This window comes from Ramularia collo-cygni (assembly GCF_900074925.1).
Source record: "Ramularia collo-cygni strain URUG2 genome assembly, contig: RCC_scaffold01, whole genome shotgun sequence".
Classification (NCBI taxonomy): domain Eukaryota; kingdom Fungi; phylum Ascomycota; class Dothideomycetes; order Mycosphaerellales; family Mycosphaerellaceae; genus Ramularia; species Ramularia collo-cygni.
This window is the reverse complement of record NW_019716255.1, coordinates 1,442,464-1,464,901: the sequence shown is the minus strand read 5'-3', so window position 1 is coordinate 1,464,901 and position 22,438 is coordinate 1,442,464. Positions and strand designations below refer to the sequence as shown.

The following is a 22,438-nucleotide window of genomic DNA, read 5'->3' as shown; positions in this document are numbered from 1 at the left end:
AGGCACTAGAGGGTTTAATTAATAGAGAGCTTTTAAAAGAGGATAACTCGGAAAGTAGTAATAGCGATATATCGGAGGTTAATTATTAATCGGATAAGTCGGAATAGATTATCGGTATAATAGGATTACGTTACGTTCTAATACTCTAATAGGACTATATATATCGGGGATATATAGCTAATATGCTTCTATTTCTACTAGTATTAGCGGCCCCGGCTATAATCTCTATAAGAACTCTATAATAACTATATAACAAATTTATGCGCTTATATATCTATATAATACTTATTAAGTAGTGTACGCTCTATCCCCCGTCTTTACGTAGTTATACCTATAAAGCGATAAAGGGTTACCCCTTTACTAAAATCCTCCTCTAACTCCCTTCTTATAGACGATATTTCTTTCTTTATACGAACGTATACGACGCTATATCTACGAGTCCGCTTTATACCGATAGGTTCTAAGAAGTAAGCAAAGAAAGTATAGAAGCGTATATACCCTACTCGGCCCTAATTCGACTATATAAAGTATATACTAGATAATAAGAAATATTACTTCTACGGCGATTATAACCTAACACCGCCGGTACCTTCGAATAAACCGATTATACGGGCGACACTAATACCGCTACGGACGAATACGCTATCCTTAAGTACTATACCAATTATTATTAACTCTAATAAAAGCGAGATATTAGACGACGAGGTTCTTAACGAATAAATTAGTAGGAGCCTCCTAGATAAAGCGTAGCTTACTAGTATAAAGGCAACCTATATGCGATAGATTAAGATCGAAAAGGAAGCGGTAATAAATCTACCGAAGCATAAGTACTATATAGGTAATCCACCCCCTAGCTAACGGTCGAAGGATAGTGTTATAAAGGCTATCTCTATAATAGTAACCGTATAAGTTAGGTTTATTATTACGATTGTTATTACGAGATACTATATTACCCTAGATAATCTAGATAAGATACTAAAGTAGAGTAGGTTAAAGAAAGGTAAGGGGTTCTCTAAGTATACTATATATATTATATACTATTATTGTATTTATCTATACCGCCGTATAATTAATCGCTAATAGGATATAGGAACGCCTAAGGACATCGCGATACCGGATTATAATATTAAAGATATAGTAGCTACTATTCGTAGCTTCGGTAATAAACCGTATATTACTAAGGAGATAGAATATCCGGATAATACTTATATATATATTACGTAGTCGTATAATAACCGAGATAGGCCTATTTAACCTCTAGATATAGACTTTAAAAATAGGAAGCTAAGTCGTATCTTTCTAAACGATATTAATATAAAGGGCTAGCTATCTCGAAAGTAATATAAAGTGTTCCTTATCTTTAAGAGACGTTCTATATCGTAGCCTACGGATAACCTATTATATAAGGCCGAGGTTAACGCAAATCTTATTAAGGCTACTACTACTCTAAAAAGTAAGGGCTCTTAGAAGAAGAAGAAAAAGGTAAAGTAAGAAGTTAAGGTAAAGTTAAAGCTAGTAGTTAAAATAGAGCCGATCTTAGAAGTATATATACTATCTTTCTATATAAACGTTAATAGATAAAGTCTAATACTAAATTCGATAGGAGAGTAAAGAGTAGATTAATACTACTATAGAGTATAACGCTACTAATAATAGTAACGATAAGTCGCTACCTTCGTTTAGTAAGATGTTTATACGTTTCTAACCTATATAATCGTAAAGATAGCTATTTACTCGATTATAGATTAAGGGAGAGCTAGAAATTAAGGGAGAGCTAGAAACCGAGGAAGTAGAGTAATAATATCCTACCCTAGGAGGTTTAAGCTATAAGCGGACGATCTCGAAGGTTTCGTAATTATCTAAGAATATAAGTAAACTACCTATAAATTATACGTATAATCGGTCGAAGCGTTATTAATCTAAAAGGTTACGATAAGAATAAAGATAGTAGGTACTTTATAAGTTTAGAGAGGAGTTATTTTTAGTAGTTTCGTTCGTTTCTTTAATAGATATCTATATAGTACTACTTTAATAGTCGTAAACGTATTATACGGGCGTATATCTACTTCTCGATCTATCTACTATATAAAGGAAGTGCCTAATATATAGTTATAAATATAAGCTTTAGATAACTTTACTTCTACGATTAATCTATCGATTAGGACTATATCTATATACTAGATAAAGAGGCTATATCGGAAGCGCCCGTATAATAACTAAAAATTACCGCTAACCTCTCGGAACGGTTATGTTCCGAGGTAGCRTAAGTAGTGTACCTTAGTTCTACTAAAAAAAGATTGTTGCAGAGTTGTCGCTAAAAGCGCACCGTAAGCCACGCCACAATCCCGACCATATTAATACACGACCCCTCCATCTTCACATGTCTATCCCTCCATCGCGGGAAATGCGGTACACCGGATTTGTATGGTAGAATCAGACTGGCTTTCAGKTCGAAACGCATTCTAAAGTACACGGCCGCAAATGGACATACCCAAGCTAGACACGCTTTCACCATGGGCCCAGTGCTTTGTGCCGTCCTTTAGGTATGTATGAGACCGTTTGGGAGAGCTGCACTCTCTTGGCCGTCTCGTCCTCTACTTTCTTCCTCCATGTCAGATTCATGCGACCCCAATACACACTCCGCAAACGAGGCAGCAATCGCACGTCTTCGGCACAATACTGCAAAGCTTCTGCGTCCAGCGGCCGCTGAGCAAAGACGCGGACGAGCGTGCGAGCGTCGAATCTTGCCTTGATCTTCTTCTTAAGAGCCTTCCACGCAACGAGCTCGCGGTGGAGAAGCCCAGCATCGGCCTCGATGCATTTCGCGAGACTTGCGAGCATTCGCCGAAAGTGTCCTCCTCGGGTGAAGTCCTCGCGCGATGCATTCTCCATCAGCTGGATATCCTCCACACCTGCCAGCGAGATGCCATGAAGAAAGAACAGCGCATTGGAGTCATTCCGGATGTCGAAGAAGACTTTCGGGATTTGGGGAGACTCCAGAATTGACTTGAGAGTGATACCATTTGTCCCAGCGATGCTGAATATTGAACGCTGAAGTTGTTGGACGTCCAGGATGTAGACTTCGTTGCGAGGATGGACCATCACGGCGAGGATCGTTAGAGTGCCGTTCTTGCTGAGTTCATCGCCTTCGAGGTCAAGGTAGAGTGATGGAGGGTTGATGGGAAGATTTGCAATCGAGCCCAAGAACCCCACAAGAGCTTCTGGCGTATCGACAAGAGTGCAAACACTTTCTAAGCACCAAATCGTTAGTTTTGATCGTCCGGAAAAGGCTCATGTTGTCCTACTGCTCGAAGCATTGCTATTCATGTTCACAGTGGTACCAAGGAAGCTATGACTGGTCCAGATCTGGGATCAATGTTGATGGAGTCAATAGCACCACATATGGAGGATGAAAGACGGAAGGACGGCGGGAGACACATATTTCCGTCCAGAGGATTGTCGAGTGCAGRGGTGCAAACATACGCAAGGCGTTGGTGGTTACACGGCATACTCCCGCACATACCATACCGAATGGACGTTGACCAAACACAAAGAAAGTACACACGACGACCACTTACCGCAAAACAATCGAAAAATCGACCACTTCTGGACCCATCAGCCCAGAACTTTCTGACTTTAGCTTGATGGTGAGCGATGGAGTCGAAAAGAACATCGAAATGCCATGGATTTTATGAGCGGTGCAATGATAGGAAGATAAATGAATAGCACAACAGAGACGGCCCACAGTTACGCTACCCTAACCCTAACCCTGACAGTTATCTGTGAGCAGTGAAGGATGTGCAGACCTCCATCAAGACAACATCGWTGATAAAAGTGTGACAAAATCAACACTCCAACGATCGTGGTCAACACCGCTGCCACGGAACCAGACATATATGCTGTTACGTTCAAGTGTACGATTAAGTGAATCCGGCCAATCACAAGCTGCGAGAATGACACCCAGGCGACTTCCCGCCAAGCCCACCTTGATGGATTCCTAAATAGGAAGGAGGTACGAACAGCACGACCCCCTCTCGTGTTTCCGAATCTTCATTTCTCTTTCAATTCTCTTCAAAATATTAAAGAAATGGCAGACATCACAGCCTCCTGGACCAAGGTCGCCACAGCGGAACAACTTCAGCGATCCTCCCACAATGTCAGTGCGATTGGAGGATCGCTCTTCGTTTTCGGTGGAGAACTGAAGCCACGCGAGCCGCGGGACAATGATCTCCACAAGGTCGACTTAGAAGGTCGGGATGCTACAAGTAGGTTGAGTCGCCAATGTTCCGCGAAGCATCGAGATGAAATCCAGCCTGACGTCCTCAGTAGAACCTGTCCAGTCGATCCAAGGAAATGCAAGTTCTCCTGCTCCCAGGGTTGGAGCAGCCACAGCTAAGATTGGCCATGTGATGTATATGTTTTCTGGCCGTGGAGGGCCTGAAATGACGCCCGTCGACGAGCATGGAGCTTTGTGGTCGCTGGACACGACGTCCAATGAGTGGAAGCTGTTGAAGCCAACTTCGGCAGTCAAACCAGAAGCTCGCAGTTTCCATGCACTGACCTCCGACGACAAGGACACGATCTACCTACATGCTGGATGCCCCGAAAAAGGCCGATTGGCAGATTTATGGTCGTTCAATTTGTCGACATCATCGTGGAAGCAACTTGCTACAGCGCCGGGTCCCTCTCGAGGCGGAGCTTCCATTGCCTTTGCGGATGGAAAGCTTTATCGTATGAATGGATTTGACGGAGAGAAAGAACAGGGCGGTGCTCTTGATGTTTACAGCCCAGAGTCCAACTCCTGGGAAACGACGGTGTTCCCGGCAGACGGGAAGACTGGGCCTGGTGCACGAAGTGTAGCCGCGCTAGTTCCTGTGAGCATTCAAGGAAGTACATCGCTGGTTACCCTATTCGGCGAGAGCGATCCGAGCTCACTGGGACATCAAGGAGCCGGCAAGATGCTTTCTGACATCTGGGCGTACTCCATCGGGACTGGCAGGTGGTCTCCCGTGCTCACACAAGATGAAGCTCTACCTAATGCCCGCGGATGGTTTGATGCTGATGTTGTCTCAATCAACGGAAAAGATCGTATCGCAGTGGCCGGTGGTCTTGGAGAGTCAAATGAGAGGCTTAACGATCTCTGGGTACTCAGCTTCTGATACTCGAAGCTCCWGTTTCAACATCTAGCACTAGCAAAGCAGTTTCCAGCCTACCGACCGCAACCGGGCCGTGAGGGATGATCGACGCTCTACAGCGCCTGAGCACTTGGACACACCACATGCAAGCGTTGTATGCCAACTCTCGGGCCGTGTCTAACGAATCACTGCCATTGGCTGTGCGCCACAATTTCCAACAGTTGCCGTCGCTTCCGGCTTCCACGTTGGTATGCGGCAAAAACATATCCACTCGACGTTGCAACTGCTCAAACAGATCTAGCTCGTTATACATGACAGAAGGCTACGAACTACGTATTCACCAAACCTGCCAGAAGTACCGCGTTCCAAGTGCATCCTGTCGAACAGATTATTATACAGATATATGAAGCCGGCATATCTTGAATAGTACATCAGCAGTCAGTTTCCAGTGATTCCCTGCCATCAACTTTCATCAAATACCTGCGGTTCGCTGCGGTTCCAAGACCAGGATAAGATGAACAAGATTGCATTGCAACGTCGGCTTCGCATTAGTTTCTCTTGATCAGACAACAACAAATGGCTCCGGATGCTGATCGATGATTGGAGAAGCGCTTCATTCGCATATACTTCCATGAGAAATCCCGTGYTGATCAGGGATCAGCAAGGTTGATAGAGTCAGATAGACATGAGCGTGGTGAAAGTCTAAAGATAAAGTACTGTGCGGTCACCGGTGGGATTCTACTAACAGCATTTCAAGTACACTGATATCGACGCACACATGTTGACTCACTATAGGGTACTGGAACAAGTGACGAAGCTCACACAGTCGAGATCGAATAACTCGATGAAATGGGAAAGATGATGATATTGCTTGCAAACCACAGTGAAAAATAAGCTTTATAACGCAGTTACCCCTTTGAGAAGATATGACTCGTGCACGTGTTTGCGTCCTTCACTGTGGATACCCCAAATCTGAGCATCTCTCTGATGATCGTCATTCTCGGTATATCGACTTGAATGACATGCTCGCGTAGGCYCGTAGCAACCGCAGCAGATACGCTGGTCCTGTACGAGCACCGTGATCGAAATCGCCATCGGGATCTGCCCAAGCACCGGAAGCACGCATTTGGCAGACGCTTGTAAGAGGATATCGTCTTGCTGTCAGGGAGTATATATCTTCGCATGGTCCTCTGATTCCCCATTGCACTCAAGTTCTCAAAAACACCTACAACCGCCTACACCTACCCACATTCGTTCCAAACAAACCCCCAAACAACACACAACATGAAGGTCTCTTTCTTCGCTATCCCAGCATTCATTGCCGGTGTCTTCGCCGGCCCCATTGCTCGTGACGCTTCCTCTGCGGAAGTCAACGCTCTTGTTGCCAACCTCCAACAGAGTGTCCTTGCTCACGATGCTCACATCAGTATGTTGCCCACCTCTTCTCTAGCCCAGATCCGAATATTTACTGACCTGTCTCCCACAGACTCCACCATCGCTCAGATGAACTCCGGGTCCACCGCGGAGCAGAATGCAACCGCCATCGCGTCCATTCAGAAGGATCTCGATGCCATCTCCATTAGCTTCGTCCAGGCCAGTCAGGCTGTCCCATCCCAGAAGACCAGCCTTTCTGGACGTTCGGACCCTACGAAACCAATCGAGAATGCCATTCCAAAGCTCGAGAAGACGATCGATGACCTGATCTGCACGATCAAGGCCCTCCTTCCATTCGTCGGTAACGGTACGTTTATCCCAGTCGCATACCTTACATCTCCAAGAATACAGCGTTGACATTTCATTCATTCGCAGGCGCCCTTGGCCCAACTCTCGACAACCTGAACGCACTCGTCGATGGCCTGCTCTTCACCCTCACTCCTCTTCTTGCTGGCCTCCTCGATCCACTTCTCACCGGTGTCGGCTCTCTCCTCCAGTCTCTGTTGACTTAGAGGAATGATTGACGAGACGAACTTTACGCTTCATGAGACACTTGGTGAAAAGAGCTTTCACGGCTTGTACAGATAGAGTCCTGATACATGTAGAATAATACCAAGCTTAATCACACCATTTTTGCGTTGCGACCGCGTCATATCTTGTGTTTGGGTTGTGTCGTCGAAAAGTCGTCGAATAGCTCGACTGGTGGAGATAGGCCATCTCGCCTATCGCGCGCTGATGACACGTCAGACTTGCATTTCATAGATAATAGTCTTGATGAAAGACGAACGAAGGGTGCCTCTTAGAGTATCGATAGCTCAAAGAATCGACATGGGTGCCATCAAATACTCCGATCGAGCCATTCCTCGAATCAGCCTGGCCAACTTCGATGATCGCATCGACGAGATCACAACACAACTCGTACACGCCGCTGAGACGGATGGCTTCTTCTCCTTGACAGACACGGAAATCACAATCCCTGAAATTGACGCCATCTTTGGAACATCAGCGTCCTTCTTCGACCTCCCAGATGAGGTCAAGGCGACTGTACCCTTTACGACCAACAATGTCGGCTGGGAGAAGAAAGGACAGATCAGACCTTCTGTAAGCATGCCTCTCAACCACTAGAACCTCTTGCGACAGCTCATCGGGGAACCTATCAGACTGGCGTCGCAGATCAGAAAGAAAGCTACCAGCTCCAATTCGGAGACAACATGACCGATAAATGGGTCGCGGAGGAAGCCTTGCCGCATTTCAAACGTGATGCTCAGCTCTTCATGCGGAAAGCACAGAGTCTGTCAGAGAAGCTCATGTTGTGCTTTGCAAGAGGCTTGGGGTTCCCCGATGACTACTTCATCAAGGCTCATGATACGAGCCGACCCGACTGTCAGTCTGTTCTGCGCCTGTTGCACTACTTTCCTGTTGACTCTACTGCGCCATTGCCCGCGGATTATCATCGAGCTGGAGCTCACGCAGATTGGGACCTGTTGACTCTACTTTTCCAGCGGCCTGGACAGAGTGGGTTGGAAATMTGTCCAGGACGGGAAGTCGTGACCGAGTTTGGCATGGGTGATACGTGGACTCCAGTTGAATTTGCTCCGGGCGACATCGTCTGTAACATTGGAGACCTGATGATGTCTTGGTCGGACGATCGCTTCAAGTCGACCTTCCACCGCGTCAAGGCACCGACGGATCCGGAGAAGGATTACTTTGGTCCGAGGTATTCCATTGCTTTCTTCAACCAGCCATGTACGGACTGCGAGATTCAGGGGCCGTTGAAGAAGTATCCCAAGGTCACGGGAGCAGAGTTCACCAAGAATGCCATGGCAAGGAATTATCAGGCGTTGAAGGCGAAACAAGCGGAGAATGCGGAGTGATGTGTCTGTGCAGGCGGGCTTGTGATGGTTTCTGTGATGGAGATGGAAGATGTACGAGGACCTTATGGCCAGAGAAAGCACTTTACGCGTCAAGCTCGTTGGTCAAAAGTGGTGACTGAACGAGCCATCACGACTTCATGGTAGAGCCAGTAACGGGAGCAGACAAGTGGGAGGATACAATCATACAGCACTATAGACGTAGAGACACTCTGTTAATACATATACATGTGTATGTATATTTGACCGATTGAAGTCTGGAACTGGCCTCATTGATTGTGGGTTCTCTTTCATCCCACCTTTTTCGCCAGCATGGCGCGTCAATTCGTGTGTTGGACGCGAGAAAGCGCCCTGGAGATTTCCCGCCCGCTCCAGAATCCCCTCTCTCCTCCACAAACCAACGACAATGAGGTAGATGGCCTCCAACGCATGACTAACAGCAAGATCTGACAATCTCCCAGCTCTCCACTGCGATCCAACATGTCAGCGGCAAACCGAGGAAGAAATCCGGCCGGCGGACGCAAGAGGGCCAGAGACGCCGAGGACGATGGCCCGTCGTCGTCTGCAGCACCACCATCAAGTCGTATGTACGGAGGTGTGTACATCAGGCGAATCTTTCCTGACAGGATCTATAGCTCCCGCGTCATCACCACCCGTGTTCCCCGCTGGCGGCGACGACATTGAAGAGGACGACAACATTGACCCCGAGGAAGATCTCATCCACGACATTGACGATGCAGACGAGATGGCAGAAGACGATGCAGGCATCGACCTCTTCGGCGACAACTTTGATCGCGACTACGACCGACAAGAACAAGCTGGATACCGCGGCGCCGACATTGATGATGATGAGGACTACGACCAGCTGGATCCGGCGGCCAGAAGAGCGCTTGAAGCACGCCTCAATCGCCGTGATCGAGAGCTGGCACAGGCACGCAACAGACCGGCTGCCTTCTTACCCGACGATGAAGAGGATGTCATGGATCTCACCCGCCAGCCACGCAGACGCAGGCATCGCTTCGACGAGGATCAGGACGATGTGGACATGCATGAGGATATTATGAACGAGGAAATCTCAGTCGAGGCTTTGGGAGAAGTAAAGGCTGCAAACTTGACGGATTGGGTTTCCCAACCGGCAGTGCATCGCTCAATTGCACGAGAGTTCAAGTCTTTCTTGACCGAATACACCGATTCTACAGGTACCTCGGTCTATGGTGTTCGCATCCGTACCTTGGGAGAAGTCAACGCGGAGTCATTGGAAGTCGACTGGGCGCATCTGGCGGAGTTCAAGCCTGTTTTGGGCTACTTTCTAACCAATGTTCCATTCGAGATTTTACCAATCTTCGACGCTGTGGCTTTGGAAGTCGCTCTTTACCACTACCCGGACTATGAGCGCATCCACTCGGAACTGCATGTACGTATTGCAGGGTTGCCCATCTCATACACCCTGCGTCAGTTGCGTCAGAGCCATCTGAACTGCCTATTGAGAGTGAGCGGTGTCGTTACTCGACGAACTGGAGTGTTTCCTCAGCTCAAATATGTCAAATTTGACTGCACCAAGTGCGGAGTCACACTTGGTCCCTTCCCACAAGACAGCAATGCGGAGGTCAAGCTGTCGTACTGTCAGAACTGCCAGTCTCGTGGTCCCTTCACACTCAACAGCGAGAAGACCGTCTATCGAAACTACCAAAAGCTCACCCTCCAAGAATCGCCTGGAACTGTCCCAGCAGGTCGCCTACCACGAACTCGCGAAGTAATTCTGTTGTGGGATTTGATAGACTCTGCTAAGCCTGGCGAGGAGGTGGAGATTTCTGGAATATACCGCAACAACTACGATGCGCAGCTCAACAACAAGAACGGTTTCCCCGTTTTTGCAACCATTCTCGAAGCGAATCACGTGGTCAAGTCTCACGATCAGCTTGCTGGCTTCAGATTGACAGAAGAGGATGAGCGCAACATTCGTGCTCTCAGCAAGGATCCGAAGATTGTCGACAAGATCATCAGCTCGATCGCTCCTTCCATCTATGGCCACACCGACATCAAGACTGCGGTTGCGCTCTCACTATTCGGCGGAGTTTCAAAGATGGCACAAGGCAAGCACTCAATCCGTGGTGACATCAACATTCTGCTACTGGGTGATCCTGGTACTGCAAAGTCTCAAGTCTTGAAGTACATCGAAAGCACAGCACATCGCGCCGTATTCGCTACCGGTCAGGGTGCTTCCGCTGTGGGTCTTACAGCAAGTGTACGGAGAGATCCCCTTACACAGGAATGGACGCTGGAAGGCGGTGCATTGGTGCTTGCTGACAAGGGTGTATGCCTGATCGACGAGTTCGACAAGATGAACGACCAAGATCGGACCAGTATCCACGAGGCCATGGAGCAGCAGACCATCTCCATCTCCAAAGCCGGTATTGTCACGACATTACAAGCAAGATGTGCCGTCATCGCCGCCGCCAACCCCATCGGTGGACGCTACAACGCGACAGTGCCTTTCAGCCAGAACGTCGAGCTCACGGAACCCATTCTGTCTCGTTTCGACATTCTTGTCGTTGTCCGAGATACCGTCGATCCCGAAGAAGACGAACGTCTCGCCAACTTTGTGGTGAACAGTCACGGTCGTGCACACCCTGTCAACAGCTCATCTCTTGGCTCACAAACTCAAACCACAGCCGTTGGCGAAGAGGGCATGGACGTCGATGACGAGGAGCATGCTCCTGCTTCCGCAGGACCCAAAACGGAGATTCCTCAAGAGTTGCTGAGGAAGTACATTCTTTACTCTCGCGAGCATTGTCGGCCGAAACTATATCAGATTGACCAGGACAAGATCGCGAGACTCTTTGCCGATATGCGGAGGGAGTCGCTTGCCACTGGCGCTTATCCCATTACTGTACGTATTTACACATCCTGCTTCTGTCCCATTGACTAACAAGCGCACAGGTCCGTCATCTTGAATCCATCCTCCGAATCAGCGAGTCCTTTGCCAAGATGCGTTTGAGCGAATACTGCAGTTCCGTAGATATCGATCGGGCTATTGCGGTGACGATTGACAGTTTTGTCGGCAGCCAGAAGGTTTCATGTAAGAAGGCTCTGGCGAGAGCTTTTGCAAAGTATACGCTTGGAAGACCTGGTGCACCAAAGAACCGGAATCGAGGTGGTAGGACTCGGGATGGAGTTAGTGCTGCTGCTTAGACATTCTTTGAGGAGATAGATGATGATGACGGCGTTGGAGGTGTTCAAGAAGAGATGCACGGAAGCGCTTTTGCATGAATGCGGAGACCAATTCCCCTGTCCGTGGTTGATTTGCGCCCAGCAGTAATGATGACAATCTTGTATAGTTCCCCCTTCTTTTCCCACCCAACTCCAACTCTTCCACTTCTGATATCAATCCATCAGTCCCAAGCACAAAACGCCAACCACCCCACCACACCCCCCAACAACCAGCACAGAAAACACCACATCCCCAAACTCGCTCCCTTTTCCCGGATCAATTTTGCCGGGTAAATGTTACATGTGATTTCCGCATCCACATCCACTCGCGCAAGGATACATTTTTGGAATTCTTCCACTTCGTAGCCCGTGACGCAGTAGTTGAAGCAGGAATTTGAGGTCACGGGGGTATTGCTGCAGCAGACTGATTTTGAAATGACGTGTTAGTTGGGGGGTTTGGAAGCTTTGAGAGGGAGGGAAGGGGAAACGGACATTCGAATTCCTGCGTGAAAGTTGTATTGGCGGATGAAATGGGGGAGTTGAAACCGCAGATTCGAGTTTGGGATTTGCTGAAATCTGAGGGGAGGTCTGATGGGTTGGCGAGGTGGGTTGGGAGGCAGGTTGCTGTGAGAGAGATGAGATTGTTAGTGAGTGTTCGAAGGAGAGGGAGGGAGGGAGGGAGGGAGATTTTACTGCTATCTCGTAAAAGGAGAGAAGTCATTATGATCTGTCAATGTCGTTCCGTTGGAAGATTTTCAATCCTTCCTGTTTCCTTCTGATCGAACGAGGAAATTTGGATTGCAAGAAGGATGTCGTTGGTTACTCGGACAAGAAGAAAAAATGGTGTATCAAGATGTCCAGCATCAAGTGAAGAAACAGGCAAGGAAATCAGTCAGTCACTCGACGGTGAATGAGCGGCTGCTTCTCCATCTATCTACATGACACCTGCACGAAGCCTTAAGCAAGCGCACACGCACGCGCACGCCGCACGCCTCGCATTGATAGCAGCGTGCTGCACAGGCACATCTGACATGTTTCAGATACAAAGTCGTTGGTATACGCAAACAGAAGTTCATCCGTACATGCCAGGCGCTTGGCATGTTTCAGGATTCGTTTGCCGCGAACAGAGTGCTCCAAACGGCTGGGCGCTTATATCTGGGGGATGGTCCTCCACAGCCGCTCGCTTGGAAGCTGGAAATAGATGGCATCGCTGGAAATGTCGTTCGTTTGATTTGGTCGTTGGCTGTTAACTATACATTCTGTTGCGATCGGGTGCCTTGAACTGCAAGGCTCCAAAAAGTTCCCAATACTCTTTACAAGTCATATCCACAATCCGCATAATCCTCGTCAAGCCTGATTAGCACCCGCAGCAGCCTCCCGAATAGCTTGCTCATCACCTCTCAATTTGGCGAAGAACGCGTTGATGTGTTCTGCACCTACAGCCTCTCCACTATCGGCGTACTGCTGGAGGAATGGCTTGAGCTTATCCTTGAGATGATTGTAAGCCATAGCGCCCTCAATAGCCCTCACGCGATCCATGGAAGACAATGCAGCCTCGCCGCGATCGAGCAACGAGCCAGATCCGACACTGCGAGCGCCATCAGCATTCTCTCCATCTTCGGAGACAGGAGGCTCGTAGGTGTCTTCTTCTTCGAGGAGTTGAGGGTGACGAGCCAGGCGGGGGAAGCAGGTGGGACAGCGGCAGAGGTGGTCGCGAAAGTCTTCTTGGAGGAAGAGGGTTATGGGACCTGCTGATGCGAGTGGGAGAGAGGCGTGTCTGGGTGATTCCGTAGTGGCAGCTGTGGCTGTTGGCTCTGATGCCTGGATGTCGTCTTCGGACTTTACTTTCTTAAGGGAATCCTGGACGACTTCTTGGTCATCGTCTGCCTTTCGTTTCTTGCTGTCTGCTGTTCCCGTTCCCGTGGGTGCTTCCGTTGCACCGTTCGTAGCATGTCCGTTCGCGGTGTGGCCATTGGTCGTTGGCGCAGATCCATCAGCGGCGTGGGAATTCGTCGTTGGCGCAGATCCATCAGCGGCGACGGCCGGTAGGAAGCCATTTGTGCCCGCATACTGCTTGATCCAAGGGTTCGCACTGACACACTTGTAGCAGATGAGATGGTCAAAGTCATCTTCAGCAGGGAAGCCGGGTGGGAGTGGAGCATCGTCGACTTCCGCATGCTCTCCATCGACGCCATTCGGCGCAGGCGCATCTTCGCCATCCTCGGCCTCTTCCTTGACCGTCTCAAGCTGACCATCGTCTTCCACCCTGCCTTCCTTCTTTGGCTCCTGCTTCACCCTCTCCCTTCCCATCAAGCACTCGGGATGCCACCAATCTTCGCCACACCCACCATCTTCAACACTCCCCAACCCCAAACATTGAAACATGGTTCCCTTCTCCAGCTCGGGATCGTATTCCTCGCCGCATCCACAGAACTTGCCGGCATAGTTGTGGTTGTATTTGTTCCCCGCATGTGCCTCCTCTCCCGTGACATGGCCCTTTCTTCCCGTACTCGAGTTGATGCGCAGACTACATGGAGTCCCCGTGTTGGCGAGTCTGGTCGTACCACAGTCGCAGACAAAGTTGCGCTTGGCGAAGAGTTCGACGAGGTTGTGTTCGCCGTGACAGCTGATACTACAGCTGTAGCACACGCCGGCGGGGGTGGATTGTTGGTGGATGGAGGCAGGGGGAGGAGAGCAAGTCAGACAGGCATAGACGGTTTGTCGGAGGGGACCCAGAGGGTGGGTGCACGTGTCGAATTGGTAGGGAAGGGCTTCTTTGGCCTCTGCTTCGAGGGAGAGTTGCGATGCGATGTACTCTCGCGCCGTTTGGGACGATTCCGATGCCGCGGTGATGGAAGATGCTCGCTTCACACTGCGATTCGGGGGGACCTGCTGCTCATCGGATGCCATTTTTGATGTGATATGATGTTGCTGGCCGGATCTGAAGTGATGAAAAGGCGAAGATTGATTGAGGGAGAAGACGTGGGACGCGTTGGCGTCAGGGTCGCGTTCTAGGAAGGTTGGCCGAGCCCAATTTTCGACTCTATCTCCCGTCCCATCACCTCACAAGTCCCTCAAATCCTTGTAGAAATACCTCTCATCCTTCAACTCTCCCGTCAACGGACAAATCCCATTCTTCGGCAAGACTCCATATGAAATGTACCCCAATTTGGGATACATCTCCTCTGCAGGATATCCTACACTCGTTCCCCTAGTATATACATCCTCGTATTAGCAATCCACCACCCCACCTCTCACACCACTACAACGGTTCGAAAACTTACAAACAAATCAACCGTCTCCCCTTCTCAACAACAACCCCTTCCAGCCTCGCCATCAGATTCCTCGCATACCCTTTCCTCCTCTGTCCAGGATCAACCATTAATTTCTCCACAAAAGCTCGAAATGGTCCCGTCTCCGACTCCGGCATGGAAATAGATACCACGCCCGCTAGACTTTGTTGCGAGTCATCTGTGAATTGTAACAAAATCTCTCGAGTTCCAGAGGAAACTTCTGAAAAGAGAGATTTCCAGTAATCGGTGAGTTTTGTCGGGTGCGAGACGTCGATGATGGTGGCTAGGAGACCATCTTGGAGGACGCAGGATTTGTGGATTAGCGTTATGGAGGGGAGGAGGTGAGTGTGTTGGGCGGGGGAGAAGAGGATTGGTTGGGGTGGAGGAGAGGAGGACATTGTTGGAGGCTGTCTTGAGTGTTGGATGTTGAGGAAGAGAGATTGAGACTGAAAGGACGATTGTTTGTAGATTTTGCTGACAAATGTGTGGCCTGATTGGGAAGGAGGAGGATTCTGACGGCCTTTGCCCCATACGATGTGAGCAGCAATGAGTGTCTAACATACCACACGGCTCCGCTTTTGAGCCAAAGTTGTGCATCAACATCCTTGATCCACCGGCCACGTCTTTTTTCCCCTTCGATTACGTAGTCCCACCTCAATCTCCTCAAACCTATCTTCCAGACCCAAACCATGCCACCTTCCTCTCCTCGCGTCCTTTTCCCAGTAATCATTCCCAGCTTTGATATCCTTCCAACAAGTGTGGAGAACCTCTCGTTCTGGCATCGAAATCTTGCGCATCTGCATAGCCACAACTCTCTCGGCATGTGCTGCTTGATAGTACCCGATACACTCCGCGGCAGAGCCTCCGAGATTAATGGCGCATGTCTGTGCTCTTGTTGTTCGCTCGAAGATCCTGTCGAGGAGGGATTCCATCTTCAATACTTCYCCAGCAAACCGTCGTTCGGAGTCCATGTCGACAATGAGTCTAGCTCGGACAATGCGTTTCGAAACATCCTTCAGCTGCTTCCGCTCGTCGGAATTCAGCTGGAGGAGATTGGCATGTGTTTGACAGTGTGACTTCTCAATGACAAGGTGAAGCATTCGCACAAGTTCGTTCCTTCTGTAGAACTCCTTGTTTGTGGTGCCCATCAACTGGAGACGCTTTGGATGTGGTAGCCACGTTGGCAAAGAGGCCTGATCATCGTCGCCGACGGCGTCTTCGAGGGGACCAATGAAGGTCTTAAATTGGCACTCAAACAATGCACAGAGTCTGGCGAGCGGGTACGCGGCGTTGAGATGTGGAGGACGCTAGCCATGAGCCGCATATTCACGAATTGACGAGGTCGAGATCGTTACGCTCTTCAGCTTATCACTTGTCTGGAGCATAGACATGAGCGAGTGAAAGATGATCTTGTCCGCTTCGTTGAATACGTGGCCGTTGAAGAGAGCAATGTGAATTGAGCGACAACCAAGCAGACGCTGTGCCCATCTCGCTTGGAGAACACCCATGTGTATCCACTTGGGCAGTTGCAGGAACGTGGTCATGTTGAGCTCTCCCGGCGTGGCTATGTGGCAGACGGGGAATTCGAATGGAATGTAATCGAGTCGGAATGTGTTCATTTCATAGAGAGTTTTGGTTGCCTCCCGATGGATGGCCTTGCAAGTGGCAAGGATCTCGGGATAGCAATACGCGGCTTCACGATGGCGTCCGAGTGCAAAATATCCCCGGCTGTCATTACCCGCCGGCCTTGTCCGTAGCAGGAGGAGACAGTCATAGATCCCATTTCGCAGCTCGCCCGGCAAATCCAAAAATTTCACGCTGATATTAGCATTGGCATCCGCAGAGCGCAAAGCATTGATATAAGCCGCGGCAGTTCCAGGCTGACTGAGAGCCTCATCCTGAGACCGACCAGGAACAATGGTCCGCATCTCATCGGGAGTCGGAGCGGAATCATCAAGCCGATCGGAAGCTGTGGCGGGAAGAGTCATCGGCGCGGCGACATGGACTTGATCGGCATCGGCATCGGTAGCATGAAGCTCCTTTGAAGGCAAGAGCTTTCGATTCTCGCAGAACCGCCGCAGTTCCTCCAGCGAGCAGGCATTGTAATCGAGAGCAAATTTTGGCAAAGTCATAGCGATAGGATGTCGAGGTATGTCGAGCGTGCGATGTTTTTGAAGAATTGAATTTTCCGTGGAAGAAAGCGAAGTTGATGTTCTAGCGGTGGAGTAGGGAAGTCAGGAAACGAGAGGAGTGAGTATCAAAGGCAAACGTGAGGCAGGTCCAGTTGCCCGGATACCGGCATGGCGTGTGATTTACTCCCGTCGTCGAGGGATTCCTCCTTGGACTGCGGATTGCCACGAGTGAGCAAAATGCACGGGAGTTCTACTCGCCTGGACGCAAACAGGAGTAGAAAGTGTTGACATTACCGACATAGAAGGGTTTCTTCCCGGCTTCTTCCCAGTTCGCACCGCTCTCTGCGCGATGGCCTTAGGGTTATTTTGTACATCCTCTCCATCTCTCATCGAAGCTACTTTTGCACACGCGGACCGATACCGCTCATACCCACCGCGGTCATCTAGGCTTTGACCGCTTCCTGTCTCTCAAATGCCACGTCACCATCCTTGGTCACACTGGCATAGCTCATCTTCGTAGGCAGCGCTTTGGGCATTCCAGGCTCCGCACCAGCCTCGGCAGGCGAGGTTACAGCCAGTGCTCTCGGAACAGCTCCCGCTGGGCTATCAGCAATCTCATTGACATCCTCGGAGGTTAGGACATCAGCGATTGCTGCTGAGCGGGATTGGACGAGGATTGTGGCTGGGCCGTGGAAGTGGAGGAAGAGCTGACAATGCTGTCAGTACAGTCCACGGCATGTTGTGAAGGAACGGCAACCTACTCGATCTCCCCAAATCGTCCTTCTCGCCCACGTTCTCAGGGTGAAGGTCGCATCGCGAGTGAATCTCCAGACTGCGCTTTCCCGCATGGTCCGCCAGAATCTCGTGTCGGGTAACCAAGTCAAAGGGTTAGGGATTTGTAGTCGCATGTTACTTGACTTGAATCGGTAGGGTTGAGGTGCGTGTTGCATCATGCTGTATGCAATGACATTACTGGGTCGGACGACGTATTCCTCGCCGGTCTTGAGGGTGATTTGATGGATGAGACCTTTTCCAGACAGAGCAAGGAGGCCACGGCCGGTGACGAGGGTGCTACCCCAGTGTGCGAGGCTCTATATAAGTTAGTTCATGGACTGCTTGTCGACAGCAGAGAAGGGAGTTGGGGATACCATCTTCATATTCCATCGTGGCTTCAAGCTGAGGGTGTGACCTGTCCATGCTAGAAGAGCGTTTCGTTGTGCAACCATCCAGTCTAGTCTTCCGTCCAGGTGAACAACAACGAGGGATGTGATGGGGGATTTGGTGGCTATTAGGGCGGAGTAGGGCGTGGTGGATGTGATGCGTTGGTAGAGAAAGGGAATGCCGAGGGGCAGTCGGCGGAAGGGTTCGAGTACGGAGAGGGTCGAGACGGCCTGGCAACATCATATCAGCCTGAGTTCATGTTCATGTTCATCCATCATCGTATGGTCTTGCGTACATTCTCCGCCTTGCCATTGAAGCCGGCGAGGGTGCCCTTGCGGGTGTAGAGGTCCTGGGACGCGGAGATGGAGGCCGAGAGGAGACTGAAGGGACTGCCGAGAATCTCAAATCGTGCATCTGCTAGAGGGAGGAAAGGAATGGGTCAGCTGCGATTCATGAACCAGGCGCATCCGATGTGACAATGACATACCGGCCGTGGGACTTCCACTCGATGCGCGGGGCTCCAGGCTTTGCTGGGGCTCGCTGGACGAAGGGACAGAGCTGATCTGAACGAATCGCCGGTTCCCGATGCTCCGGACGGCATTCGTCGGTCGCAGTCGTCGAACAGCCCTCATCGCGCAGCAATATCCAACAAAGCTGCGCCGGGAGCTATACGCCGCGGCAAACAGGTGAGGTTTGGACGCGAGACTGCTTGGCAAAGAAGGTAGGATGATCATGTCCGAGTGTGCGCTACTTTTGGGATTTCATCAGTCAGGGAAAGACATTGATGACGGGGCGGACTTTGACGGGCAATTCCATTGCTCGCACGAGCACGCGATCGGACGTGGCTTGATACGCAACACCGACACCACCGATAGCTTGCATTCACTCACTCACTGTTCCTTTCGGGGCTCGCCGAGAACATTGAGCATACAGGTAGTTCTACATGATAGATGATGGCCTGATTGAACGACCGACAACAGCATGTTACGCAGCAGCAGCAGATGTCTGAGGGCAACTCTGCCATACCCTCCCGGCGCCTCCACCAGATGCAGACCCAGACCCAGACCCAGCACATCAGATCCCCTCCAGACAGCATGGCATGTGAAGAGGGTGTTTGCGACGACCCCGCGGCATAGAAAGGACGAGGCGAGGATATCGTCCAAGGCGACGGCGAGTCCCACGTCCAAACATGGCCCACTTCTCGCCGAGCAGACCGTGTCCAACAAGGAGCAGCGGAAGATGGACTGGGCAATCATGAAGGACATGGTCCAGTACCTCTGGCCCAAGAATGACTTCAACACTCGCTTTCGCGTGAGCTTGAGTCTGGGGTTGTTGATAGGCGCAAAGGTGGGCAATACCATGTCATCGTTTCTTGTTCTCTGGTCGGGCGTTGATAGTCTGCATGTAGGTCTTGAATGTGCAGGTTCCCTTTTACTTCAAGGATATTGTCGATTCCATGAATATTGATTTCGCCGCCGTTGGTGGCACCGCCATGACTGTTGCCGGGACCGCCATCTTTGCTTGTGTGCCTCCTTCCGCATTCATCACATCGCACCTTCCTCCACTAACATCACAACAGACGGCGCCACGCGAATCGGCGCCACTCTCGCGCAGGAATTCCGCAACGCAATCTTCGCCTCCGTCTCCCAAAAAGCCATCCGTCAAGTCGCCGGCAACGTCTTCAAACACCTCCTCCGCCTGGACCTTCCCTTTCACCTCGCCCGCCAAACCGGTGGTCTCACCCGCGCCATTGACCGTGGAACCAAAGGCATTAGTTTCCTGCTGACCTCCATGGTCTTTCACATCATCCCCACAGCCCTTGAAATCTCTCTCGTCTCCGGCGTCCTCACCTACCAATATGGCTGGAAATTCGCCGCCTTGACCGTAGGAACCATGTCCGCATACTCCTGGTTTACTATCAGCACCACGGCCTGGCGTACCAAATTCCGCAAACAAGCCAATGCTGCGGACAACAAGGGTGCCACGGTCGCCGTGGACTCACTCATCAATTATGAGGCGGTCAAGTATTTCAACAACGAAGCTTACGAAGCCAAGAGGTATGATTCAGCTTTGAAGAACTACGAGGGAGCGAGTATTAAAGTTGCCACGTCTCTCGCATACCTCAATTCGGGACAGAATCTCATCTTTTCCACGGCCTTGACGGGAATGATGTACATGGCCGCCCAAGGAGTCGCGACGGGCAACCTCACAGTCGGAGATCTGGTCATGGTCAATCAACTGGTCTTCCAACTCTCTGTCCCACTCAATTTTCTGGGAAGCGTATACCGCGAATTGCGAMAAAGTCTCCTGGACATGGAAACGCTCTTCAACCTCCAAAAAGAAAATGTGGCAATCAAAGAACTCCCCAACGCCAAACCCCTGAATCTCTCTCGCGGAGGAGGAGAAATCCGCTTCGAAAACGTAACTTTCGGTTACCGTCCCGACCGCCCAATTCTCAAGAACTTGACCTTGACAATCCCGGCCGGGAAGAAGATCGCCATTGTAGGACCTTCGGGGTGTGGAAAGAGCACTATCCTCCGCCTCCTCTTCCGCTTCTATGACGTGCAAGAAGGGAGAATACTGATCGATGGTCAAGATATTCGGGACGTCAGTCTCGAGAGTCTGAGGAAGGCCATTGGTGTCGTGCCGCAAGATACACCTTTATTCAACGACACAATCGAACATAATATTCGTTATGGGAAGATTGAAGCTAGTAGTGAGGAAGTCGTGGAAGCTGCGAAACGGGCCCGTGTCCACGACATCATATCCTCCTTCCCTGATGGCTACCAAACAATGGTCGGCGAGCGCGGAATGATGATCTCCGGAGGCGAAAAACAACGTCTCGCCATCTCCAGACTCATCCTCAAAGACCCTCCACTCTTGTTCTTTGACGAGGCGACGAGTGCGCTGGATACCCATACAGAACAAGCTTTGATGGGCGAAATCCGGGGGTTCCTGAAATCGGGGAAGCGGACTAGTGTTTTTATTGCGCATCGTTTGAGGACGGTGTTGGATAGTGATGTTATTGTGGTGTTGAAGGATGGAGGGGTCGTGGAGATGGGGAGCCATGAGCAACTTGTGGATTGCGGTGGGGTTTATGGGGAGTTGTGGAGTGCGCAGGAGATGGCCTTTGTCGAGGAGGGGAAAGAGGTGGTGGTGGAAGAGAAGGGAGATGGGAAGAAGGAAAAGAGCTGATCTGAAGGGGTAAGATTTGGTGGGATATGATGATGTCGCTACTAGAGCAACCGTCGCTTATACAGATGCCTTTCGACTTTGCTGAGCGCATAGACGCTTGCAGCGCGAAGTTTTACACCCGCAAAACCTTTGGTAGCGGTGTTCCAGTAGAGAAAGAAAGAAGCTCCCTCTTTTAGATCGTAGACTTGACATCAGATTCGGGGCGTTGGTTCTGATTGCATAAACGCCGACTACATTTCTTCCATCCCATGGAATCATGGAATGAGGCCCGATGCGGAAGATATGGGTATGTCATTGCAGTGGCGTGGTGGACTGTAGAAAAGACGGACCTGTCGAGAATGGACCTCGTAACAAACAGTCCTTTAAGCTGCTCCTACAGATGCTTAGATTTTAGTGGCTTAGTAAGCGCCAACTATCACATGTTAGACTACAACAGCGCACTCGCTCGATTTGCTTTTGATGAGCTCGCTTCTTGGTGCCAGGGGCACCTTTCTACGCGGAGGCTCGTCATCGCCCCGTCAGCTTCTAGACCTAATTTTCAATCAACTTTCGTATCCCATAAGACTACCCACAGCGTCGAGAAGGGATTCCGAGAGATGAGTTACAGCCATCCCGCTAGTGCTAGCGCCAAATTCCAAATTTCCCATCTACTTAGATAAGTTTCTTCCCGACTTCCTTTCACTCTCTTTCTTCCTCCATCATCCACGATCACCACCACTCCGAATTGACTCGCGCTGCTCGCTATGCTCTACCATTGCTCTCCCCAACAGGATTGTTACGATGGCACAGTGCGGCGACGTACCAACCCAGTCTTCTGGGCGCGGGAAAGACGCAGCATGGCAGTGCTACACCCCGCTTCGGCGGCACAACTTGAGGTAGCAGCAGTGCGAAGTCACCATGTCACCACTCGAAAACTGCTACTCTGCTCACCGACGCATCATAGTCCTCGATACTCTCGGACATAGTGGCCAGGTGCATGCGATGCTGCGTCGAGGATACGGTATTGT

The 22,438-nt window shown here is 50.3% G+C and overlaps 8 protein-coding genes; 5 read left to right on the top strand and 3 right to left on the bottom strand.

The window, feature by feature from the left end:
- Positions 1-4,087: 4,087 nt before the first annotated feature.
- Positions 4,088-5,159, top strand: RCC_00548 (related to kelch repeat-containing proteins; the record flags this gene model as incomplete). XM_023765702.1 has 2 exons in its annotated part: positions 4,088-4,265; positions 4,330-5,159. The coding sequence occupies 2 exons, from the start codon at positions 4,088-4,090 to the stop codon at positions 5,157-5,159; spliced, it is 1,008 nt and encodes a 335-aa protein (XP_023621470.1).
- Positions 5,160-6,419: 1,260 nt separating this feature from the next.
- Positions 6,420-7,081, top strand: RCC_00547 (uncharacterized protein; the record flags this gene model as incomplete). XM_023765701.1 has 3 exons in its annotated part: positions 6,420-6,561; positions 6,622-6,876; positions 6,945-7,081. The coding sequence occupies 3 exons, from the start codon at positions 6,420-6,422 to the stop codon at positions 7,079-7,081; spliced, it is 534 nt and encodes a 177-aa protein (XP_023621469.1).
- A 316-nt stretch (positions 7,082-7,397) lies between these two features.
- On the top strand, positions 7,398-8,443 carry RCC_00546 (probable iron/ascorbate family oxidoreductases; the record flags this gene model as incomplete). XM_023765700.1 has 2 exons in its annotated part: positions 7,398-7,670; positions 7,730-8,443. The coding sequence occupies 2 exons, from the start codon at positions 7,398-7,400 to the stop codon at positions 8,441-8,443; spliced, it is 987 nt and encodes a 328-aa protein (XP_023621468.1).
- A 477-nt stretch (positions 8,444-8,920) lies between these two features.
- On the top strand, positions 8,921-11,632 carry RCC_00545 (probable DNA replication licensing factor (nimQ); the record flags this gene model as incomplete). XM_023765699.1 has 3 exons in its annotated part: positions 8,921-9,023; positions 9,076-11,330; positions 11,381-11,632. 3 exons carry the CDS (start codon positions 8,921-8,923, stop codon positions 11,630-11,632), a joined length of 2,610 nt encoding a protein of 869 aa, XP_023621467.1.
- A 1,365-nt stretch (positions 11,633-12,997) lies between these two features.
- On the bottom strand, positions 12,998-14,560 carry RCC_00544 (related to metaphase-anaphase transition protein (Mlo2); the record flags this gene model as incomplete). The annotated part of the gene is made up of 1 exon (XM_023765698.1): positions 12,998-14,560. One exon carries the CDS (start codon positions 14,558-14,560, stop codon positions 12,998-13,000), a length of 1,563 nt encoding a protein of 520 aa, XP_023621466.1.
- A 1,690-nt stretch (positions 14,561-16,250) lies between these two features.
- Positions 16,251-17,075, bottom strand: RCC_00543 (uncharacterized protein; the record flags this gene model as incomplete). The annotated part of the gene is made up of 1 exon (XM_023765697.1): positions 16,251-17,075. One exon carries the CDS (start codon positions 17,073-17,075, stop codon positions 16,251-16,253), a length of 825 nt encoding a protein of 274 aa, XP_023621465.1.
- A 443-nt stretch (positions 17,076-17,518) lies between these two features.
- On the bottom strand, positions 17,519-18,868 carry RCC_00542 (related to Altered inheritance of mitochondria protein 24, mitochondrial; the record flags this gene model as incomplete). XM_023765696.1 has 5 exons in its annotated part: positions 17,519-17,782; positions 17,837-18,166; positions 18,224-18,466; positions 18,532-18,653; positions 18,724-18,868. 5 exons carry the CDS (start codon positions 18,866-18,868, stop codon positions 17,519-17,521), a joined length of 1,104 nt encoding a protein of 367 aa, XP_023621464.1.
- A 349-nt stretch (positions 18,869-19,217) lies between these two features.
- RCC_00541 (probable ATP-binding cassette transporter protein, mitochondrial) lies at positions 19,218-21,431 on the top strand (the record flags this gene model as incomplete). XM_023765695.1 has 3 exons in its annotated part: positions 19,218-19,583; positions 19,645-19,759; positions 19,816-21,431. 3 exons carry the CDS (start codon positions 19,218-19,220, stop codon positions 21,429-21,431), a joined length of 2,097 nt encoding a protein of 698 aa, XP_023621463.1.
- Positions 21,432-22,438: the final 1,007 nt, after the last annotated feature.